The sequence below is a fragment of the Hypanus sabinus genome, chromosome 5 (assembly GCF_030144855.1).
Source record: "Hypanus sabinus isolate sHypSab1 chromosome 5, sHypSab1.hap1, whole genome shotgun sequence".
Lineage (NCBI taxonomy): Eukaryota > Metazoa > Chordata > Chondrichthyes > Myliobatiformes > Dasyatidae > Hypanus > Hypanus sabinus.
Window position 1 is genome coordinate 43,744,022 of NC_082710.1, and position 25,324 is coordinate 43,769,345.

Genomic DNA, 25,324 nt, shown 5'->3' on the forward strand with positions numbered 1-25,324 from the left:
CTAAACACACACATGGTCGTAATAAAAAACGAAATGTTAGGAGGCTCCAGTTTAACTTTCAGGTGTGTTTGGATGGTTATTTAAGTCCAATTATTGAAGTTATTGGATGGTCTGTCGCATGAATGCAAAAATCTGCGAAGTGCGTCGTGTATTTGTATGAACTTGTCACGTTGGCAGCACTGAATACAAGTGTTATTGTGTAGGCTGACAGCGGTTAGCTGGGACAGCGCGTAAGCTATGTTTGCTATCCGCAGGGCAATGAGCTTTTTGCGGACTGAATGATCAACGTTGGATCAGGTTCAATTCCAAATTCCTCAGCTTCTACTCGCCACCCATCTACACACAGGGCGGTGCCACGCCAAGCCGAAAAAAAAACATGAAGCCGATCTTCTGCTTCTAGACTCTGCACGGCTATGAACTAGTCAGCTTTGACTGCATTTAGGGGTGTTTGGAAAATTGCATCCAGCGTGCGCTGGCAGTGGCGATTTATTCCCGGTGAGACGAGTCTGCGGGAGGGGAATCCTTGCTCCACTGGCGCGGACCACGTGGAGCAGCTATTGCCAAATATATCTCCAAAAATGCGGGGACGGACCGCACAAGGTGGTCGCTAGCTTTCGCTGTGCTGCCAGTTACTATTTGCAATGGAAACGTCGCCTCATCGTTTTGCCACGGGTGTGGGCTGGAGGGGAGGGGAGATGGAGCGGCACTCCGCCACAGTACTGTCACTCTGATTCTGCGAGTGCGGGCTGCAACGCAGTTGAAAGAAGCGAGAGTGGATTTCATTAAAATAACAACAAAACATGAAGTTATCCCGCGAAAGAGTGATATTTCAGACTTTTTTTTCTGGCTTTAGCTTCTTTTGGATGAAGCTGTGCAGTGGACGGAAAACCGACTAGTCCGTGAAGTGAAGAATGAGGTGAGACACGCTGTTAATTGTTCGTAAAATTCTAATTAGCTATAGGCTAAATTCTGTAAATATCTAACCTACGGTATTTTTATGTCTTAGTTTGTTACGAAATATAGTTGTCCGTTGGAAAAACAGTTGCGTACACGACGAGTTGCCAACCTGCCTCTGATTCCATTGTGCTAAAATTTAATCCTAGAGGAATGGGGGGGGGGGGGGGGGTTAAAACTTGTTTTTTTTCCGTAACCTCACTTACTGTTGACATTAGGTGACAAAATGGGTCACGATCGACCAAAAGGTCAGAAAAGGCTCCCGCAAAAGGAAGCGCAACCGCGAGATCGAGGTGACTTTCAGAGAGGTATGTATGTGAAAGTTGTTTGGAAATATCGTGAAATACTGTAAATTATGCTATAGCCTGTTCCCAAGTGGTTCGGCATAGAGAGGTTCTAAAGTTGCAAACAAAGGAAAATCACCGTGGAGGATATTTAGAGCACTTAGAGAATACATTTCTATATATTCTTGTAATTTTCAGTATTTTAAAGTAAATTGTTAATATTTAAGTAACGACTACTGTCATTTCCTTAGATCAGCATTTTTACATACTGTTTGAAAAGCTAAAATCTATATAACAAAGAATTCCAATAAGCGGAGGGCGTTGTAACTTGTTTGTAGTGAACAAGTAGCGAAAAGAAATACATTTAGCAGACAGTGTTAGTTCCTGAACTAAGTGATATAAGTATTTAGTGCAATGTAGAGTACTCAAATAAAGTTGTAGTTTTTAAAGTAGAGCCAGTTATACCTGTTTATGGCTGTTTTTAAATTAAGTATTTTCCGTGTTTTATTTTGCCGTTTTTTCTCTTCCCATCCTTTGTGTATGTTTTTGGAAGCATTTTCCAGTGTTTGCTTCATTGCCTGCTTCGCTGCCTTATTAACTTGTTTGATCAGATTTTTTTTGTTTGATCACAGTCATCATAGTTGAGTCTCATTTCATCGACCAACAGAGGAAAATTTTCCAAGAATAGTGATTGCTTTGATTAACGTTAAACTTTTGATAGTATTGCAGTTCTTACTTATATTCAAGTAGTTTTCGGTAAATACTTCAATTAACAGTATTGTGGACTTATGGTCTGACTTCATTCTGGTCACGGAGAAATAGCTAAGACACTCAAGCCTGAGAGGCAATGCATTGAAGGACCATGTCACTGTTTCTTGGAGGACTGATATAAGAGAACAGTCTGCAGTAGCACATACTCCTCAGCAATGGATCAAAGTTCTGAAGGAAGGCTTGCTTGCTTGTGTAGACAATGGCCTTGGAGTGTTACATTTGAAAACCTAATTTTGTCCCTATACAGTTCTATCCCCCATCAGGAAGGCCTCAAAGCCCTCTGCTTCTTTTGTGACAGAACCAACCAGTTGCCCTGCACCGCAACCCTCCTCCATCTGGCAGAACTGGTCCTCACGCTGAACAACTTTTCCTTTGGCTCCTCCCACCTTCCCCAAACCTTTAGGCACTTTCATGGGCCCGAGCTATACCTACTTCTTTGGCTATATGGAACAGTCTATGTTTGAAGCTTTCACTGGTTATACTCCCAACTCTTCCTCTGCTATATTGACAACTGCAGTGGAGCTGCTTCATGCACCCATGCTGAGTTCTATTTTATCAGTTTTGCCTCTAACATCCACTCTGCCCTTAAATTCACTTGGTCCATCTCTGACACCTCCTACCCCTTTTTTGATCTTTCTTGCTCTCTCTCTCTCTACATCTCTGGAGACAAACTGCCAATCAACATCTTTTCTAAACCTACTGATTCCCATAGTTATCTTGATTTTTCCTGTTCCCGCGCTATCTCCAGTAAAAATGCTATTTTCTCAGTTTTATTGACTCCACCGCATTTGTTCTCGGTATGCAGCTTTCCATTCCAGGACATCAGAGATGTCCTCCTCTTTTAAAGCATGTGGTTTCCCTCCCTCTACTACTGATGCTGCCCTCACCTGCATCTCGTCTCACCCCAATTCCCCCCGTCCCTCTTGTCCTTACCTACCATCGGTCTCCATATCCAATACATTATTCTCTGCAACTTTCGCCATCTCCAAAGGGATCCTTCCACTAAAAATACCTTTAGCACCCCCCACTCTCAGCGATTCTCTTGTCTATTCACCCCCTGCTACTCTCCGTCCCAGCACTTATCCCTGTAAGCACTCTTAAGAGTTACACTTACACCTACACCCCCTCCCTCACTTCCTTTTGTGGCCCCAAACAGTCTTTCCAGGTGAGGCAATACTTCACCTGCAGATCTGCTGGGGTCATCTTTTGGTGTCCAGTGCTTCCAATGCAGCCTCCTCTACTTTGGTGAGATCCGCTGAAGATTGGTCGTGCTTTGCTGAGCACCTCCGCCCTATCTGCCGCAAGCAGGACATCCCAGTGGCCAATTCCCATCCCAACATGTCGATCCATGGCTTCCTCTTGTGCCAGGACGAGGCCGCCCTCGGTGGAGAAGGAACACCTTTATACCATCTGGGTACCCTCCAAGCTGATGGTATGAATATCGATTTCACCTTCTGGTGAATATTGATTTTCCCCATTCCCCATCCCCCTTCCCCACCAGCCACCCATATTCCCCCTGTTCTCCCCTCCCGTATCCCCACCAGTTACCTGTATTCCCCCATGTTCTCCTCCATACTCCCACCCCACTTCCACCGGACCCCTTATCCCTTCCCCCCATAACCCTGCCCCTTCACTCCCCTTCCCCTGTACCCCCACCACTTCACCGATATCCTGACCTCCTGACCCCCATACCCCCTCCCTGTACCCCCAACCCCTTCCCCCTGAACCCACACCCCTGTATCCCTACCCCAACCCCTCCCCTCACTCCCTGTACCCCCACCCCATACTCCAACCCTCTTCCCCCACTTACTCCCACCACCCCTTCCCCCCATACCTCCACTCCCCTTCCCCCAGTTCTCTCTTCCCACCCCCCCTCTGTTCCCACCATCCTCCACCTGCCTGTTATTTCTCCCTGGGTCCCTCCTCCCTCCCTTTTTCCTATGGTGCACTCTCCTCTCCTATCAGACTGTTTCTTCTCTAGCCCTTGACCTTTCCCACCCACCTTTGTTTACCTATCACCTTCTAGCTATCCTTGTTACCCTTCTCCCACCTTTTTACTTAGGCATCTGCCCCCATTCCCTCTCAGTCCCGAAGAAGGACGTCAGCCCAAAACATTAACTATTTACTCTTTTATGTGGATGCTGCCTCACCTGAGTTTCTCCAGCATGTGTGTGTGTGTTGCTTTGGATTTCCAGCATCTGCCAACTTTCTTGTGTTGTTAAAGCATAGTAATGGCTGACCGAATATGGGCCTAATCAGGTTTAGGCCATGTTTGGGAATTCTATCTGGTCATTTGGTGTGAGCATACTAGCCGTTTTATTCTTAAGTAACTGAAATAAATGATTGCATGAGCCCCACCAACCTTTAAAACTTCAGTAATTGGGAAATACGTGCAATCTGCGTACGCTTGAATATTTGTGCATGAATGTCTGACTGTTCCAGTTTGAGAATAGAGTTGGTAGCTTAAATGCCATCTGAGTAGTTATTGATGCAAAACAGATCTAAAATTTGGCATGTGAATTGTCATCTTGAGAAGTAATTTTATACTGTGAATAATTTTATTACATTTGCTTTTAACTACATTTGGTGAAACTTATAACCATTGAACTTGAGGTAGCTACTGTGAAGATGTGGATCACTAGTAATCATTCTCAATATTATGATATAGATTTAATATTATTGAAAACAGAATTGATATCCCTGCACCGTATTTCAGAATACTCCCTTAACTTGAAGTGCCAAAAATCAGTTTTTGAGCTTGTGTGATTTTATTTTGCTCTTTTCCCACAAGAGTAGACTTTAAACTGTGAACAATGACTTTGTTGGTACATACTTACTTGGAATTAAATTGCTGGAAACAAATCTTGATGTTCATACTTCAATCCAGTTTTGTGATTGGTTTTGTGTCTGTAGTAATAAATTGAACAAATGTAAGCAAGAATCATTTGATGTTTGGTGCTCCTCGTGAGAACTGCTAATTGCAAGAAGGACATATTGGGAAATTTCAGCTCTAGAGCACCGGATAACCTGTTCATTAATCTTAATGAGGGGAATATCACAAGCTGAGGACCAGCAATGTACTTATTTATGTCCTCTGTGAGACTGTTGCCAGGGAATTCACACTAAAATTCTACACCTCTTCAAATTTGCTGGAAATTGTACTCCATTTGCTATATCATTCATTTATCTTCCTTTTACATCATTCCCCAGTGATAATTTCCCACCTACCTTTATATTGTCAACAAACATGGAGGTGTAACACTTGGTATCTGATGTCAGAAATGATAAATATCTGAAGTTCAAACACTGTTCCTTCAAAGTTGGCAGAATAAGCTAATCTTTGAAAATGCAATACGGATCACATTTTAGATGTTTAACCTCTTTAACTGAAGTCTGTACATTTTGGAAATGTTGGTGTTCTGCCCCTTATAGAGGATTATATTTAATTGCAGAAGTGAGGAGATTTGAGGGAGGTTGAGTTTGAAACATACTATGTAAATATTTGCATTAAATCTATCTCCTAAGTTTTTAAATAGAACTTTTTGTTTAATGCAGATTAGTTTAATTTATGCTTGGCAATTGTTTTGTGAACAAGAAAGAAATCATTTTGCAAACACGAAGAAATCTGCAGATGCTGGAATTTCGAACATCTGCAAAATGCTGCAACACGCAAAATGCTGGTGGAATAAAAAATTATTTTGTTCAGGTCATTTTAAAAGTTGTGTGTCAGCTTGTTAATATATACCTTATGACTAATGTTTACAGAGAAATGAATAGAATTAAGTCTGCTCATAGGAAGAAAATAGTCTATATTCAGATTTATTACACATACATTCCAGGGATTCCAGATCTATTTGTTTGAAGTACATAATGGTTAATATATGCTATCTGCAGAAGTATTTGAATTATGTTTCAGGGCAAAAACAGCTTATCATTTGGAAAAAAAACCTACAAGTTTAAACAAGTTGTGTCAAGATTTACAGCTTACTTTGAAAGTACACATCATAGCAATTTTAAGACTCTTTACAAGTCAAGGCTTCATTATTTAGAATGAATTATTGATGTGTGATGAGCTTGTTGGAGCCAGCAGGAGGCTATGTGGAAATAATCCACAATGGCCTGATTTAAATTAATGACTGTTTTATAATTCAACATTTATAGGTTGAGATTTATGCTTTTATATCTGACAGGAAAGTAGGATATTGCCAGAAAATTCCATTCAGGCTTAAAGATGAAATGAAACAATGGAGATTAAATTCAATTTCTGAATCTTACTTACGGATAACATTGTCCACAAACATCACAAGTAGATGGGCCTTAGAAGTATTATTAGTAAACATTTTGGAATACTAGCCCATAAATTAGAAGTGTTTAATATAAGGTAATGTTTTTGGGAGCCATTGTTTAATAAGGCGAATGCCTCTCTATTGATATTTTAAGATATCAAGTTGCGGTTATACACTTTCTTGTTTTAGAGATTTGAATAATTCCAGTATGAAAATAGTGAAGCTTTGATCTGTTAGCAGTTTAATTCAGAGTAAAAACTTTTATAACTTCCTATTGTGGTATATTCATTCCACCCTCTGGGATAATGTGAGCTACTTTCCTGTGGTTTTACTTCCTGATTTTATTTTCCTCAAAGTAATTTTTCCTAAATTAAGCTGTTATCACAAATGAGATTATTAGTGAGAACCTCCAAATACAATAGATTCCTCTCATGAAGTAGCTTGCAAGTTTATTCTGGTGGAATATCAACCATTCAGCCAGTGATATTCTGAAACTGTAGATTCTCATTAACATGCAGAATTGTTTTTAGATGCTGCTCAACTCGGGTGATGGATTAACAGTTAGCAAGTGCAAACAACCTCCATAGACACTATAACACCTTTTCATTCACATGGTTTTCCACAAACTAAATAACACATAAGAAAGTAAGAGCTGTGTTTTTCATCAGTTTGGGTTTTACCAGATAGAATCTGTGATTAATATGAGAATTGGATTTTAAGTTGATGCAAGTGAGTTCATAAATTGCAAAAGCATACACCAATCTTATCAAAATTCCAAATAAAGGTATATAAATAAGACTATCTAAGTTATATCCCTGCAAGATCAATTGCTTGACATTAAAGTTAAGGGAAGTTATTTTTATGATATTAGGCCAAGTTTTGCTGACAGATAGCCAGAGACTGCTAGCTGTGAGCTTTTCACAACTTGGCACACTTTGGATTCTGTGTGGCACGAGATTTAAAAGCAAATGGAGGTCATGTGCCAGTCTGTCTGTTCGGTTGCTGGATTCACTGTCGAGTACAGTGGCAGATCAATGATGTGCTGAGGAAAGGACTTGGATACGGTTTGCATCCTACTATTGGTCTTAATGCAGCTACACATGATAGTAAAATGATGACCCTGTGGATTTAAATGGGATTGAGAACTGTGCACATGAATTAGGTGCAAGTTGATACATTTTTTGTTCTTAAAGATTGGTCTCAGGATATGACAAACAAGGCCTTGCTGGAGACCTGTCAGATGTGAAGACACAGCTCATTCAATTAACTTCATCCATAGGAAATAAGTGTGTGTGGGTGGTGGTGGCAGACCCTGAGTCTGAGTAATGGGCTATACCCAGTTGTCTTTTTTCCATTATTTGTTGGTGTAGATTTCATCTCTGTAGCCATACCAACCCCTTAAGCTAATTTTCTTATAGTACTACATGATATCAGTTGGTGGGGTGGAGACACTACCAAAGGAGCAAAGGTGTTGTAAGGTGCTCCTTCCCTCCACTAGCCTGAAGGTCAACCTTGGGCAAGGTGTAGCACCGGCTCAGTGCCCCTTCCCCCCCATCCAATCAAGGTCATGTGACCCCTGACAGCAGGTTGTATGAGACCCCCTGAGAGTTGTTGTATGAGCAGCTGGTGCATTATCACAAGTCCTGGTTATGTGACCACTGACACCAGGCAGGCAATCTCTGAAGAGAATTGATAATGGCTGGGGGTCACCCGCCTTGTAAAGACACTGCCCTGAAAAAGGCAATGGCAAATGACTATTGTAGAAGAGTTTGCCAAGAACAAACATGGTCATGGATAGAGACAAGAATAAGAACAGCAGCGTGTTGGGCGGCGTTCATCCCCACAGACAACAAGCCCATTATTGCCCACGTCATACGACACAGCACATAATGATGGTGATGACTGTGTGACAAAGAATGCAGAGTCGATATTAGAGAAGTCTGGTTTTAGACTGCTCCATTATAATTCATAATGCATCATTCTGAATGTTCTGTTTTTATGGAACTATCTATGTGACTATTGTTGCTGCTTTTCTAAGCTCTGTACAGGCACTTTCCATGAGCATCCTCCTCAGTTTGAGTTGAACATTTGCCATGGCAACAGAAATATGGTCTCACCTTGATCAGTATGATTCAGATCATATTATGCAGTTGTTTCACTAGTTGCACAATTCACTAACCCTCCTTTTTGTAGCTTCCTGCTGTTATTCACTGTTCAACATTAAGATCCTGATCTACCTCAGCCTCTAGCCAAGTCTCTGTAATGATCATCATATTTGTATAGTTATATATTTTTGTTTCATCTTTTTTTAATCAACAATTATTGACAGTGGCATAAATCACAGGGTGCCAGTGAGAATAATGTAGTCATGTTAGTGCTTATGCTCTTAACTAAACAAGTATATAAATTAGAAGTTCAAGTTGCTTAGGAAGTTGGGTTTTGAGAGGAAATTCTAGAGTTTGGGTACATGTATTTCAGATCATAAACAGCTCCCTGTATAAAACAATTTCTCCACATCTCCATTTGTTGTCAATTACCAGAAATCTGTTTTGTCTCATTACTAATCTTATGTCAGTAAAAAGAGCTTCCCCTTACTTATGCTATCAAAACCTATCATTTTGCGCCCTTTTTTGCACCAAGCAGATACAACAGATAAATAATGACACAGATGCCTTTAATAATTGGCACTATTTATATAGGTGTTCTGCATAATCATGCAGTTAAGGACATAGTGTGTATCCATTGTCAGTCAATTAAATAAAAATAAATACAGAAAACTCAAAATTGCCTACTTCAAAACTAGTAAAAAGACTTTTGACTCACTAATACAGCTTATACATATTCAGGACTGACATAACATCATCTCCCTTTTCACTTATATCAATGAATTAAAATATTAATATCAGAATTGAAACATAGATACTCACTTGTTATGTCCAATAAAACTCCAGTTAGTTATAGAGCCAAACCTAACCTATTGCATTTCTTTAGCACCAACTTATGTATATTCCTTCTCTATTTCAAAAGTGAATGTGCTCTTAATCATCAACATTTATCCCTTCCTATTCCTTGTATTTGTTGTCAATATGAACGTCATCCCATAAATAAGTTATACCTTTCCACAGAAGTTAATTATTGGTTAATTAAAGCAATAGTGAGAAATGACCTAAATTTAGGAAACCAGGATAAGAAACTGTTTGGAAAGAAATGATGAATAATAAAGTGGGGAGAAGAAGCACTTGTTGGTGTGGTTCATTGGTATCCTCAGAGCAATCAAATGGTAGGACAGAATTTAATGGAAGAACTAAAGGAGATTGTTTGAAAGCTATGGCAATAATCTCAAGATATTTTAAATTTATAGACTTGAAAATTTTCATAAGTAAAATAGCCTAACTGAGGTTTTCTGAAGTGTTTCAACAAGATAACTTGTTTAGAGCATGTTTCGGAGCGACCAGAGAATAAGCTATGCTAGATATGGTATTGTCCAACAGGATTAATTAGTGTGAAGGCATCCCAAAGAAGCAGTGAATTAATTTTATGTTCAGTTTGAGCTCGTGAACTATGGGTCCATCCACTGAGAGTGGACGAAAGGAGAGCTCGCTCATGCGAAGTGGCAGATGAGGTGATGAGATTGCTCAGTCTTGATGCAGACATTTACAGGGACTTTTCAGAATGCACAGAATAGATTCTTCCCAACAAGAGAGAGAAAATATCTCAAGGAGCAATACTATAGGGTTAGCTGAAATGTTGAAGATAGTCATAAACGTAAAGAGAAGAAACATATAATTATGCAGAGAGGGTGGTTGATCTAGAAATTTGACAGAATATATAAAAAAGAATAACAAAATGATTAAAAAATTAGGATGGAGAAAAAAGAATGAGATAAAGCAAGTCAGTAAAATAAGTGAGAGTTAAAGAAATGATAGATGGTCCTCCAGTAAGTAAGCTTGCGGAATTAGCAATCACAAACAAGAAAAGAGGCGATGAATGAATGGTAGAATTATAGAGCAACATGGCATGGATACAGGCGATTTAACCCAACCAGTCCATGCTGACCACAGTGCTACTCTCACTTCCCTGCATTCAGCCCATATCCTTCAAATGCTATCCATCCATTTACCTATCTAAGTGCTTCTTAAATGATATAGTTGTATCTACCTCAACCAATTCAAACAATATTAAAGAAGTACTATAGACAGTGTTGAAGAAGGTGAGGTAGAGTTGGGGAATTCCACATATCAGGTGCAGGTATCTGCAGGGATGGCTGCCATAGAGGAAGTAATAAAAAAAATTAAGAAAGTAGGAGACTGCAGAACCTTGAGGGGCTGTGGAAGTGGAGGAAGGTACAGAGGTCTGAAGTTAACCCATGATAAGATTTTGACCCATAAATTCGAAATTCTGCAGATGCAGGAATTAATATGTATCTACCTTCAATGTACTGCAAACAATCATGTCATGACTTGAATGAAGGCAATAAAGGGAAAATCTGCAAAATCTGATGTACAAAATGCAGGAAAGTAAGTTTTGAAGAATACTGAGGTTGCTGAGGGATGTAAAGGGCGATGAATGGGCAAAAATCTGGCAAATGGTGATTAAAGTGTAAAATTGTCTATTTTAATAGGAAAAATAAATGATTCATATTATGGTGAGAGATTGTAGAATTTTGAGATGTGGAGGGCTTTGTTTATTAAGGATAAAAAGTTAGGGTGAATGTTAATTTTATTTGCAACTCAAATCATTTTTGGATTTTTAACCAAAACAAATATGCTCATTACTGAAATACAAAGGTAAAAGACTATTAATGGCCTAATATAATAGAAAAATAAATGTTATCATTTTCATGTTTATCAAATATAAGTTCCCTTGAACCTCTTATTAGGTAAAGTTTATCAAACTCTAAAATACATTTTTTTTACCAGTTCCATTGATAACTTAGAATTGCCTTTTCCATTAGAAATCTAATATGAAAGAACAGTTCACAGCTTGTCACAAGGCATAATAATCAATATAGTCTGATTTCTTTTAATTACCTTAACTTCTCTTCAATAATAAGCAAGAAGAATGACTGACTTGAACACTGTCATAGATTTACATGTTGATACAGGATCTCACTAAGATAATTTAAATGCTATTCCAATTCCCTTTCTGATTTCTGCATTACCCCATGATATACATATAAATAAGTTAAATGTAAAAGAATGAAATAAAAAGATCATAACTCCTATTGTGTTCAATTTTGGTCACCTCATTATAGGAAGGATGTGGAAGCTGTGGAGAGGGTGCAGAGGAGATTTACCAGGATGTTGCCTGATTTGGAGAACAAGTCATATGAAGCAAGTTTAGCAGAGCTGGGATTTTTCTCTCTGGAGCGTAGAAGAGTGAGAGGGGCCTTGATAGAGGTCGACAAGATTATGAGAGGCATAGATAGGGTGGATAGTCAATACCTGTTTCCCAGGGCACCAATAGCAAACACCAGAGGGCATATGTACAAAATTAAGGGAGGGAAGTTCAGGGGAGACATCAAGGATAAGTTTTTTACATAGAGGGTTGTGAGTGCCTGGAGTGACTTCCCAGGGAGGCTGAAACATTAGGGGTATTTAAGAGCCTCTTGGACAGGCACATTGATGAAAGAAAAAATAGAGGATTATGGGGTAGTGTGGGTTTAGTACTTTTTTTAAGGATTATATGGGTTGGCACAACTTGGAGGGCTGAAGGGCCTGTACTGTGCTGTAGTGTTCTATGGTTCCTGAAAAGAGAAAATAGGAAGTACTGTCTAGATTGAGTGTGGTTTCATGTAGAAGCAATTTGAAAGTGTGTTCAGAAGGGTGTGGGGGGTTGTTGAGGGTGGTGGGTATGGAAAGGGAGGAGTTCTATAGAAAAGTCCAGCTGAGTGAAACATGGGCATATTTAAAAATGCTAGTGACTTGATGTTTCCAACTGGTATAAGTTAGTAACTATTTTTAATTACCATGCCTTGAAGAATTGATAAGGAAAATTTATGTTCTTGCCATCTTTAAAATGAAGGAGGTGGAATTTTAGGTCACTTTGAAGCTTTTAAATAAATCTTGAGAGTTAATTATTTACAACATTGAGAGGGGGTTGAGTAGGGATTTGTAAGCTTTTGGTGGTCATTGTGGAGGAAGTAGTGAACATCCAGGAAGCAATAACAAATTAGAAACGTGAACCCCCATAGTCAGAAAAAAGGAACCAAATTAGTGAGTTGCAGCTGATAACCTACTGGACTTCCCTTTCCTGAGCAAAGGAAACACTTAATTTCTTCTTGGTGATGTAGATCAAAAAGTCAATATAAATATGGCAGTTTATTGACTGTACAAAAATGACAGGTAGTGGAGGTAGAGAAACAACAACAAATTTGTCCAGGGTTGGTGGTGTTAACTGTGATGCTTAGCTTCTGAAATTAGGTTATATATAAAAACTGGAATGCTTGTACTTGTACTTGTGCAGAGAAAGGTAGGAAAAGTTAATGGAATAGGTTCTGGGCCTGTGGCTGGGGAGTAGTTTCATAGATTGGTTGGATGTCTGAATATCACTGTAATTAACATTATGAATTATTTTAACTGTTTTCACATTTTTAAAAGCTACTTCATATAAGGCATTTTTGCAGCTCATTTTTACCTTGAACAATTCCAGTAGAGAAACCTTAAAGTAATATATAAACCTTAAAATAGTAAAATTATTACAATTGCATTTATTACAATAATTGCTGTAGAAAAAGTGTAAAAAATGTAAAATTATAGTGTAAACAATAGAAAAATTATAAGATGTCCTCTGCTTGATTTTCATAGAATCACAGGATAAGATAGCACAGGAGGGGGGGTCATTTGGCTTGTCAAGTCTATGCCAGCTCTATTTAAGACCAATCCAAATATTCTCATTCCTCCAGTCTCTCCCCAGTGACTATAAATGCTTTCTTCTCAAATGCTTATCCAGCTCCCTCTTGGATGCCCTGATTGAGTCTGCTATTTTTGACAGTGCATTCTAGCCCCATAACCATTCACTGAGTAAAAGTTTTATTGTTTTGTCATTCACCTTTATTCTTTGTCCCCTGGTTCCTAAACATAGTGCCAGAAGCAAGTAATTCTTTTTACCTTCTATCTAGTCCACTCTTTAATACCTCCAATTTATTCCCTTGTAACCTCCTCGATTCTAAAGATAACCCCAGCTTTTTCAATCCACATATTCGCGAATTTTCCTTCTTGATTTTTTTTGGTAAATCTCTTCTGCACCCTTTCTGAAGACTTCAGATCTTTCCTAAAATGGAGCACCCCCATATAGAACTAGTACTCTATTATGGCCAAACCAGTGTTTAATGAAGGTTGTCATGACTTCTTTGCTACTTTACTCTTGCCTCTATTTCTAAAGCTCAGGTTTACGAATGTGTGCGTTTTAAAGTGCTCTGTCAACCTGTTTGATTACTTAACATCTCTCACCATTAAGTAAAGTGCTATGTATCTGCTCATTTTACCAGCTTGTCTGTTTTCATTTCATTCTATTACTAGCCCCCTAAATATATTGTGAAGAGCTTATTACAATGGCAATTGCTTCTTTCACTTCATAAGGAATTTATATTTAGATTCTCAAAATAGATTTCTCAAATTATTAAGATCTAAAAACATAATAGTTCAGCAATCACCAGTGGAATTCTTGTTTGGTCTCCATGTATTTTAATAAATTGCTTTGTTTTTTATTACCCAGCTCAAATCTGTAACATCTTGATTTAATTTCTCTTTTTAAAAGCTCTGCATGGCTACAAATGACAGTAACTATGTTATGAAAGGAAGCTTTAAACGGAGAATGCTTTTTCAAGCATTTGATCAATGGATTGAAAGAATTAATGTTGCAAAATTGCAAATTGGAATTGGATCAAAGCAGCAAGTTGATGTTTTTGTGCCAAATTACAAGCAGGTTATTTTACTTTCCACAGTGCAGTCACTCGTAACACTTGGGGAAAATGAATTTTTAAGCTTTCCCACGTATTTAAAAACCATGTTTTTTCTACGCAGGAGGACACTGCAAGGCTTTCAGTATTACTTTTATATGGGAATGAGTGCTTAGAAGATTGTTGAGAAAGTTTCTGAAGTTTATTCTACTAACACAGCACAAGAGAATAATCCATTATTCAGTTCAGTTGACAAATCAAGGCAAGTCAAATTTGAGTTATTAGTTAATACAAATATAATTTTGAGATGTGTTACTACTTAGGAGTTACAGTCTGCATCAATGTAAAATCAAGAATTAAAACAAAAATTGCTTAAATTGCAGCAGATTCAGCAGCATTTATGGAGAAACAATTACATTTTCAGGCTGATGGTTTTTTATTGATGGTCATGGGTAATGTTTTGCTGGTTGGTAGAATTTGAGCAACAGTGTGTAGGGCTGGAATTTCTATTGATACGTAGTGAAATTTTATCTAGGCTCCAGGTCAGAACCGTTTTGGTGAATGTGTGGATGCAATGCTATCAAGATATGTGGATTGTATTTTTGTTCCAAACTTCCCCTTTCTTTCAAAACTGGTTCCTACTTTCCATACTGCTATTAATGTTTCGTAAAATGTAAATACATATTTTCTGCAGTCTTGAGCATTGGACATAAGACTGAAGTTTGTTCCTTTAAAATAAACTTCTCAATTAATACAGTGAATTTTGATGCATTTATGTGAAATCATGAAGCATGGAGACCTTTTAGATAAAGAAAAATTAGGGTTCTTGACTAAATTTTCTGAAATTTGAGAAAGGAGTAGTCTTCTCAATCCTAATGTCATTAGCAATTTGACATTAGTTATTTGCTGAGCTTGAATTCATTGTTGAGGTTGAGTAGTGTCATAACTTGTATACATTGGGGGAGTCTACAATGATCCACACAGCACTGGAAATATAAATATCATATCCTTTTCCAAAATTATAAACTCTTATCTTGAGAGGAAATACTTTACATCCTAGACTGCTTCAGTATTTTAGATATTGATTTTCTAATGTATCAACCAGCTGAAAGATACTTTGAACTCCATCATTCTTCAGACTTTGTTATTGAATTCATATCTGTAGTAGCTTGGAAAGGAGCTTCAATAATTGGCTGGCTACTTTCTTGGCTGAGGAAAAATTGTGACTGGAAACAATCCAGTCAATATTATTTTCTGTGAATCTGCTACTTGATATCATCATCAGATCAGCTTTCCAGTGTGAGAGGTAATAGTATGGAGGATAGTAATTATCTTCTATATTGTGCTGTATATTTTTGTGTTTCTCAGCGTGTTTTGACTTGGCCGGTAATTTTAAGCACCTGGTTTCCAAGCTAAACTAGAAATAAAATGCGCAGAATTGTGTTAGTAACTGTTCTCTCAGCAAGATCTAAGAGGCCTTGAGTTCCTTACGAGGCTTCCTCAGAGAATGAGTGTTAGTAATGTGTCTTTATAGCCTTGATTTTTGATCAAATATGGGGCAAACCACCATGGAAAAAATTGTGAACAATGCAGCCAGGTAGGCTGAGTCAAACAAAATTCATGTGTCAAAAATAAGGATAAATAAAATGAGAAGGAAATTAGTATTAACACCAAGTGTACATCAAATTTGGCCTACGCACATCTTGTTATGATTACCAAACAGGAAAAACTCTGCAGATGCTAGAAAATCCAAGCAACACACACAAAATGCTGGATGAACTCAGCAGGCCAGGCAGTATCTATGGAAAAGAGTTTCGGGCCAGGACCCTTTTGACTCCAGTCCTCATGAAGGGTCTAGGCCTGAAACATCAACTGTACTCTTTTCCATAGATGCTGCCTGGCCTGCTGAGTTCCTCCAACATTTTGTGTGTATTGCTTGTTATAATTAATCTTTATTGTAAGTTTTGTTTCATTTGTCTTGAATTTATAGTACTCAGACTGAAAAGACTGTATTTCATTAAAGTTAACTCAATAAGGTGTGGAATTTATCTAGTTACTGGATTGGAAATCTGAATCTGAAACATGTAGATAATTAATATAGATGGATTAGTTATCAAATTCTTGCAACAGTGCACCATTGTTGATTATAGCCTATGAACTGCTTTGGCGTCACATTATTTACTATAAGTACAGAGATTTTTTTCTGGTTTTATGTTTATTGATGCCTTAAGATGAAATTTTACCTTGTTTCTTCCCCTTTTTGGTCTAATCTTGTTTTCCGTTTGTCACACTTGATTTAATATTGTTTTCATCCACACTTAATTAGTGCTATTATCTCAGTCAATACACTGTTTACTTCACACCTCTAATCTATAGATCTTTTAGGTATCAGTATCTTGCTTGCACCTGCTGCAAGATTTTCAGATTGTACTTGCACCAATTTGTAAAGGATCATCCAGATTAAAGGGACTAGAGTAAATCAAAAGCAGACGCTATTAAATGCACTTGTCGAGAATTTTGACACTTTGTTCTCCTTTCTTCTAAAGTACTGTACCCTTTGCTTGTTGATGATACATACACAGTGGATTCCAATTCAATCAGACACATCGGACCAGTACATTTTGGCTCAAATAAATGGCTACCTCAATTAGCTGATTTCATGGAAATAGTTAAAAAGGTATATAAAAAAAGATAAACTGAGCAACAAATTATATATTTAAATGAAATGTGGAACAAATTAGAACATTATCAATAGTACAAAAATATGATAAAACTATCAGTTCCTTATATATTAAAAATACACACACACACACACACACACACACACACACACACACACACACACACACACACACAGAGTTAACTAATTAACTCTGGTTAATTGGGCCATTGGTTAATCGGGCAGCCTCTTATTTGGGAGGCAAATAACATTGCAATATAATTATCAACTTTCTAGCACTTAGCTTCATCCCTCCTCCCCACCCCTGTCTTCTCCTTTCATTTCAGATCTCCCCCTGTCACTTTCAAATCTCTTACTATATCTTCTTTCAGTTAGTCCTGACGAAGGGTCTCGGCCCAAAACGTTGACAGTGCTTCTTCTTATAGATGCTGCCTGGCCTGCTGTATTCTACCAGCATTTTGTGTGTGCTGCTTGCAATATATATACTCTTTTAAAACTTTCTCATTATTCATTGTGGTTAGCCGTTGCTCAAATTCAGGTTTATCGTCACTGGCTTATATGTTGTGAAATTTGTTGTTTTGAGGCAGCAATGCAGTGCAGAACCATGAAAATCTATAAATGACAAAACTGGTGCAAGAGGAATCAGATAGTTTTCATGGACCATTCAGGAATATGATGACAGAAGCTGTTCCTAAATACTAAGTGTGAGTCTTTAGGCTGTTGTACCTCCTTGCTGATGGCATGGTGAGAATGGTTAATGATGGATGCTGATTTCTTGAGGCATAGCCTCTTGAAGTTGTCTCCAAATGTTGTGGAGGAGTGTGCCTGTGATGGAGCTGGTTGAGTCTATGACCCTCTGTAGCCTCCTGTGTGTTGGAGGCTCCATACCAGGCTCTGATGCAGCCAGTCAGAATACAAACTTCGTAAGTGTCTTTGGTCACATAACAAATCTATTATATCAATGCTAATATTGATACAGAGGATCTTTATTTAAAGTAACTTTGTTGCTCTGGTTGGAGCAGCGCAGAATTTATTTTGATTTCTCTTTGGGTGAAAAGGAAGTATCTGAGCATCTGGCATAATTGCTGAAATTACTCATGTTAATTAGACCAGGTCTTGTGCACAGTTAGGTTCCTTGACTTGTATGTAATCTCTTTCCTTTTGGTAGCCACATGTTTAATGATAAATTTTCCTGCCACACGTCTGGCATCTTTTCTAATATATAGTTTTGATTGCAAGAGTTTGGTCACCTGCTAAACTGCTTTGATTGGCTTAATGCCAATTTTCATTTGATTACATTCCTATGAAATATTTTGGGATGTTTTGGTATTTTAAGTGTTACTTAATGAACAAGTTCTTGTCAATCTATTGGTAGTTGCCTGGTTTGTAACAGTTTCAAATGATTTGTAACAGCGGTTCCCAATGTTTAGGTTTAAAAGTGTGCCATCAATATTTTCTGTTGACTTTGTAATTTGTCCAGATTTGTGAAAGCTAGTTGAAGTAACATGTTCTTTTATAATTATGACATTGAACTTTGGAATTTGTATCTTTCACTTATTATATTGAGCTTATCTGCTTCTTTGTTGTGTCCAGTTTAGTATTTCCTTTCATCTTCAGCCTTGTGCATAAATGACTATCCTCTTCAAACAGATTAAGGAATTTATAGAACAATGCCCCAGTTGTAATATTGTGGTTCCGTTTTAAAAGTTTAAGGTTGTTCATGGGTGGGAGAGCCACAAAGTTTTCATTACTGGCTGGGTCAAATAAGAAGATAGTCAGTTAAAATTGAGCTCAATCAGAGTTTTTTCATCAACATTGGTTTTGTACATAACCCAATGCAACCAGGAGAATTCTGTTGCTGCAGAGTTCTTGGGGAGACAAGACACTGCTGGAATCTGAGCAACACACAAGATTTTGGAGAAAATCAGCAGGTCAGGCTGCATCTATGGAGAGAAACGGACAGTCAACATTTCAGGGTGAAGGATCTTACCCTGAAATATTGACTGTCTTCTTCCCTCCAGAGAGACCGTCTGACCTGCTGAGTTCCTTTAGTATCTTATGCATTGCATACAAATCTCAGAGTTGTATATGGATACATGCTTTGATAATAAATGAACCTTTGATACACAGTTTTTTGAGAATAAGTTGTTGTAGGGTAATTTGCTTCATTGTTTTTGTACTCCCTGCAACCAGTACCAAATCAAGATTTTGTGTGGTTAGTGAGTACATGCAATTAATGGAAGAGGTTATATTATTATGAATATTAATTTCAGTAGGAGAAAATCTTACAAATTAGAATGTCTTGTTGAAGCAGAACTTTAGGTTAATTAGAATATTTTCTCAATAATTTTGTGCTTTAGAAAGTGTTAAGCTTATTCATTCATGTAGTTTTCTCTACATTAAACTGCGGATGCCAATATAAAAATAATCACTTCTTTCAACACCCTTAACAGCTTTGTGGAGAACCAGCCATTCTAGTAGAATCTCCACAATGTCTCTTCAATAAAAGGAGCCTTCCTTGCATCTTTCTCATTTTACCAAGAGGTATCGTGTTTTCCGCAGCAATAGCTTTCTATTATTTTTAAGAGTTATTGCATCACTCATTTTTTTTTAACAAACCCTGGTAGCAATAAAAGTTTGGGGCAAAACCACAGAAAAGCACATACTATTGCAGGGCCATCTTTCTGATGAAATGCGAAGCAGTAGACACATCTGCTCATTCAGGTAACTTAACAGATGCCACTGCACTACTTCAAGCAAAAGCAAGAGAGTTCTCTGTATAATGCATGCAGGCTGCCCCAGCACCTCCTGTTGGTTGTTAACACAAATGCATTTCAGTGTACCTGTGATGAATAAATGAATCTGAATCTGATAAGCAGCTTTAGATAATTCTGAGTTTGAGCAGTTTTGAAACAATTAAGTGAAGACAAATTACTGTGTTAAACTGAAGTGGTGCATGGATTTAAAAACAAAAGCTAAAAAGGGAAAGGAAATACATATACATAAAGTAAAAAGTAGTTATTTTTAAAATGCATGTGTGCATGTTGTTAATAATACTTCAAGAAGGTCAAATCCAAACAAAATTTGAGAATTAAGCATATACAGTGGATTCCAGTTAATCTAGACAGCCTTTTATTTGGGATAGCTCTTGAAGAACAAAAACTAATTGAGAAAATAGCCCGGATTCTCCTCATTTATTTGGGATACTACATCAGCTAATTGGGACAGGCGACTGCTGCCAAACAGCTTCTAACTATTGTTGGTTGTGTGCACTTGTGTGGCCGTTGGGCACTACACCATGCTTAGACCACACAGTTTTTAAATAGTGTCAGTTGTGTTCGTTGGTGTTCAAAAAGCGGTGACTTTTGTCACTGATAGTTGACAAGAAATGAGCAGTAAGACAATTCAAAACTGTTTTGCTCACTGTGGTTTCAAGTACTCATGCTGGGAGATGCCAAAACTAGCCTGGAGTGAAAATGAAACGATTTCACAACTTCAACAAGTTAGGAACTACAGAAGTTATTGACAGTCATCTTGAATGTTACAATGAAAATGTCTGCACTGATTTTGTTCATTTACAGTCAATCAAAAGAACACGGCAGCATACAGTGGATGAATTCCCGCATCAACAACTATTCAAACTAATGCACATTTTTATAGTATTGTTGTGGTATTGGTAATGTGTTAATTTGTTCTGTATTTCATTTAAATACATAATTTGTTACTCAGTTAAGTTAATCTTTTTTTAATACCTTTATAACAATTTCTGTGGAACCTCAGCTATTTGGGACAGCTGTTTAATTGGGCCAAACTGTACTGGTCCTGATGTGTTCCAATTAACTAGAATCCACGGTATGTGTGTACGTGTGTATATATACGAGCAATTATATGTTTTATTTCTAAATAGATTCTTCATTGGTGTTATGATATTGTGTTGTGGAAATTTCTATGTTAGATATACACATTAGGAGAGTAAAATGTCCATTCAATTTAGAAGCACAGAATCCAGCACTTGTTTGATAAGTTTTGAATTTCAAAAATAGATTCAATTATTTGATTCAGGCTTGGTATTGGAGATTAAATGGCCAGCTTTGTCAGTACATTTTGTACTGCTTGCAAAAAGTTTTATACTACAGAGATGTCTATATGAAATTGATTATATGGAATCAATTACATTTCATACAGATATAAAAGGTGGCATAATTGGTCAGCACACGGTACTTATATGGCAGTATATGGTGGGAAAGTGCAGAGACTCAGAGTTTGACATTCAGTGAGAGCACGTGTGGTTTGGGCACCATGGTAGCATAGTGGTCAGTGCGACACTGTGGAAGCTCAGGGCATTGGAGTTCAGATTTTAATTCCTATGCCGCCTGCAGGGAATTTGTACGTTCACCCATGATCACATGGGTTTCCTTTATGTGTTCCAGTTTCCTCCCACTGCCCAGCGTTGTACCAGTTAATAAGTTAATTGGTGATTGTAAATTATCCTGTGATTGAAGAAGAAGAATAGCCCTCAACTCGGAACACCGTCATGATCATATTTCCATAGCAAGCTATTCTTGCTTTTACGAGGCCAGGTTGCTAGCTCGACGCTCAACCCAACTTGGGTTCGAACTCAATCCAAACTTGTCCTGTGATTGGACTGGGGTTAAATTGATGGGTTGCTGGGGGGGGGGCACGGATGTTAAACAAGAGTTAATTCCAGAAGAATAGAAGCTTATGAAACCCTTCTGCCTTAGGTCTTCTGTATTTTTGGGCTCTTTCTGTACTAGAATTAAGTTGTTGGTTGTCTAACTTTTTTTCTACAGCTGAAATAGAACACTTTAATCCCAATAATTTTGATGCTAATTGGTTTGATCCTTCTTTAAAGGTAGAGTAAAAACCCAGTGGATCCAGAATTGACTTTGGGCAGAAAAGGCCAGTGAGCACCTGGAAGGCTGTTACCATTGTGCTTATTCAGGACTTGGTTTTCTGTCTTTTTGAGTGCATGAGGATGACTTAATCTGAAATATGAAGAGAATAAAAGTAAAAATATTGCAGGGAACAAGAAACCGGACTGCAGATAAGATATAAATGGACTTGTCAAGTGTTAGAAAAATGAAATGTGAAATGGAGAACTGAAGTAATTTGAAAGGAATTACACAACTTCTAGGATAATGAAGTGCAGAGGAACAGAAATCTTGAAGTCCAGACGCTTCATGATGGCAAGACACATGGAAATGTTGATTGAGCATACTTAATCACTAAAGGGATAGATTATAGTAGTAGGGAACTAATGCTCTGACTGTAGAAATCTCTGGACAAATCCTTGCTCAAGGTTTGAGTTTGTTGCCAGGCAAGGAAAACTTCAGCCAGGAGAAAGGATTGGACAGGCTGATTTTTCTTCCTTTTTGCTTCCTTTATTCTAAAAGATGGGTGCAATTGTTATACATAGAACTGTGTACAATGGGACATATTTTCCTTAAAGGGTTTACTACCATTGAAATAGAAAAAGTAATTGGCATGAGGAAAAAGTTCAAAGTAAATTATATTATCAAAGTACATCTATGTCACCCGAAGGTTCATTTTCTTGTGGAGATACTCAGTGAATCTATAGAGTGATAATCATAGCCGAATCAGTGTAAGACCAGTCAACTATGGTGTTCAACCAGAGTGGAGAACATGACAAACTGTACAAATATCAAACAAAGAAATAATAAATATATAAATTAATAAGCAAGAAATATTGAGAACATGAGGTGAAGAGGCCTTGAAAGTGAGCCTGTTGGTTATCGGAACATTTCAATGATGGGCAAGTGAAGTTATCCTCTTTGGTTCAAGAGCCTGATGATTGAGAGGTAATAACTGTTTCTGAACTGTTCCTCAGCCTCTTGTATCTTCTTCCTGATGGCAGCAGTGTGAAGGGTGCGTGTCCTGAGTGGTGTTGGTCCCTGATGATGGGTTTTACTTACCGTGTAGATGTGTTCAATGGTTGGGAAGGCTTTACCTGTGATGGACTGGGTGATATCCACTGCTTTTTCTAGGATTTTCTTTTCAAGGGCATTAGTGTTTCCATACCACACCAGGCCATACCAGATAAGAGAGAAGATGAAAACAGTTTTCACTCAGAGGAGGATAGTGATCTTGAGCTACTGTTTTTAAAGACTGAAAGAAGCATTTCTGTTGCTGCAGACTGAGCTGGAAAGTAAGATTACTTTGAATGGTCCTTTTTGGCCTTTACAAACTTCATGGAATGAAAGGCCAGCATCTGAATTGCAAATGTTTATAATTCTGTTATAATGAATCACTATGGTCTAAAAGAGTGTTAAGCATGAATGTTCTTAACAGCATGTCATATCACAGCTGTCTCGCTGACTCCAGTGTGAACATTAAGTCATGATAAATATATTTTAATTCCATGTGCATGGCATGAATAGTAGAGAAAATTAGTTTTTCATGGTTAGCATCGTTCTGTTTTCTGTATGGAACCTAATACCCTTTGTGTGTTAGTTTATACTTGCATTCCGTGAGTAATTAAAAAAAATATTATGTTGCATTTTAATTTGTCTTTTTGAAGTGTTTCTCTTTTCTCCCTACCGCCTTGAACTATGCAGCAGCTGTGGCCTGCTGGGTGGATGATCTGTTCTCAACACTACATTAATATTGCCTTCAGCTCAAGATATTTGACAGTTGTGCTGCCAGCTAAGAATCTGGCATTTTCCACCATTCTCATAGTCTATGCAAACATTTTACCTTTAACAAGATTGTAAAATTGGAGATACGTATAATTCCTTTCTGAGTATTCTGAATTTGAAGTCTATTCTCTGAATAAATGCGGTGGAACTCTGTATTTGGGAATAGAAAAGCACATACACATCACCGAGAGAATTAGTCCTCCAAAACTGCTGTAAACCAGCTTCTATTGAAAAGCCTTAATTGAGTCCCGATGTGTCCCAATTAACCGGAATCCACTGAGTTATGTGTGTATGTGGTAGGTTCTCTTGCTTGAAAGTTTTTATATTAATTTTCTTAGCAGCAGATAGCTGTACCTAAAATTGCCATGTTCAGTTTTACAGTCTGAATTATTTACCATGACATCACCAGCAAATTTCCAGAATGAATAATGTATGTATATAATGTGATGCCATGATAACTGTCTGTCAGTCTCTCTTGTAAGTTAATACAGCTGCTTAAATATAGTTTGAGTTCTTCAATGGGCAGCGCGGTAGTGTAGAGGTTAGCACAACACTTTACAGTATAGTGACCTGGGTTCCTGCCGCTGCCTGTGAGGAGTTTGTATGTTCTCCCCAAGACTGCGTGGGCTTTCTCTCGGTGCGTCTGTCTCCTCCCACAGTTCAGTGATTAATTGTAAATTGTCTTGTGATTAGGCTAGATTAAATCAGGTGTTGCTGGGCGGTGTGCTCGAAGGCCCACGAAGGCCTATTCCACTCTGTATCTCAATAAATCAATAAATAATCGCCTGTTGTTCCTGCTATCTCTATTGAGTCCTTGATGTACTTTTCTTGTAAACGGATTCTGTCAGTAAACAGTTTTGGAGTGCTCAACTTGATAATGCTGTTTGTTGTGAGGGGACATTACAGCCAAATGCTAATTCTTTGCTAATGCTAAATCCCGATTAACAATAGGAGCGAGAACTCCAAACAGTTTTTCTTTTCCTTCATTTAACTGGGCTCTGGATGTTTATATTGTTCTAGCAATTCCAGTGGATTATATGAACTAACCAGGAATAGAACCTGGCACTCCTGGTCTCTTTGCCTAACTGGGTAAATCTGCAGAACCAGGAAAATAGACAATAGACAGTAGGTTCAGGAGTAAGCCCTTCGGCCCTTCTAGCCAGCACCGCCATTCCCTGTGATCATGGCTGATCATACACAATCAGTACTCTGTTCCTGCCCTCTCCCCATATCCCTTGACCCCGCTGCCTATAAGGGCTCTATCTAACTCTTTCTTGAATGCATCCAGTGACTTGGCCTCCACTGCCTTCTGGGGCAGAGCATTCCACATATCCACCACTCTCTGGGTGAAAAAGTCTTTCCACATCTCTGTTCTAAGTGGCCTACCCCTTATTCTTAAACTGTGGCCTTTAGTTCTGGACTCACCCATCAGCGGGAACATCCTTCCTGCCTCCAGTGTGTCCAATCCCGTAATAATCTTATATGTTTCAATCAGATCCCCTCTCATCCTTCTAAATTCCAGTGTCTACAAGCCCAGTCACTCCAATCTTTCAATATATGACAGTGCCGCCATTCCGGGAATTAACCTTGTGAACCTACGCTGCACTCCCTTAATAGCAAGAATGTCCTTTCTCAAATTTGGAGACCAAAACTGCACACAATACTCCAGGTGGGGTCTCACCAGGGCCCTGTACAGCTTCACTGCCTGTTGTACCTGCATGTTGGCTTTCATTGACTGATGTACAAGAACACCTAGATCTCGTTGTACTTCC

The 25,324-nt window shown here is 38.2% G+C and overlaps 1 protein-coding gene across 8 annotated transcripts in view; it reads left to right on the top strand.

The window, feature by feature from the left end:
• aopep (aminopeptidase O (putative)) overlaps window positions 1-25,324 on the top strand; it is a 213,228-nt gene that overhangs the window by 122,987 nt on the left and 64,917 nt on the right. For 5 of the 8 annotated variants that reach the window (XM_059969857.1, XM_059969858.1, XM_059969862.1 and 2 more), the window contains 2 exons: window positions 854-916; window positions 1,173-1,262. The exons of 2 other annotated variants lie outside the window; for them this stretch is intronic. In XM_059969857.1, coding sequence (XP_059825840.1) covers window positions 854-916; window positions 1,173-1,262 — 153 coding nt within the window. One more of the 8 variants, XM_059969863.1, reaches the window with a different exon arrangement.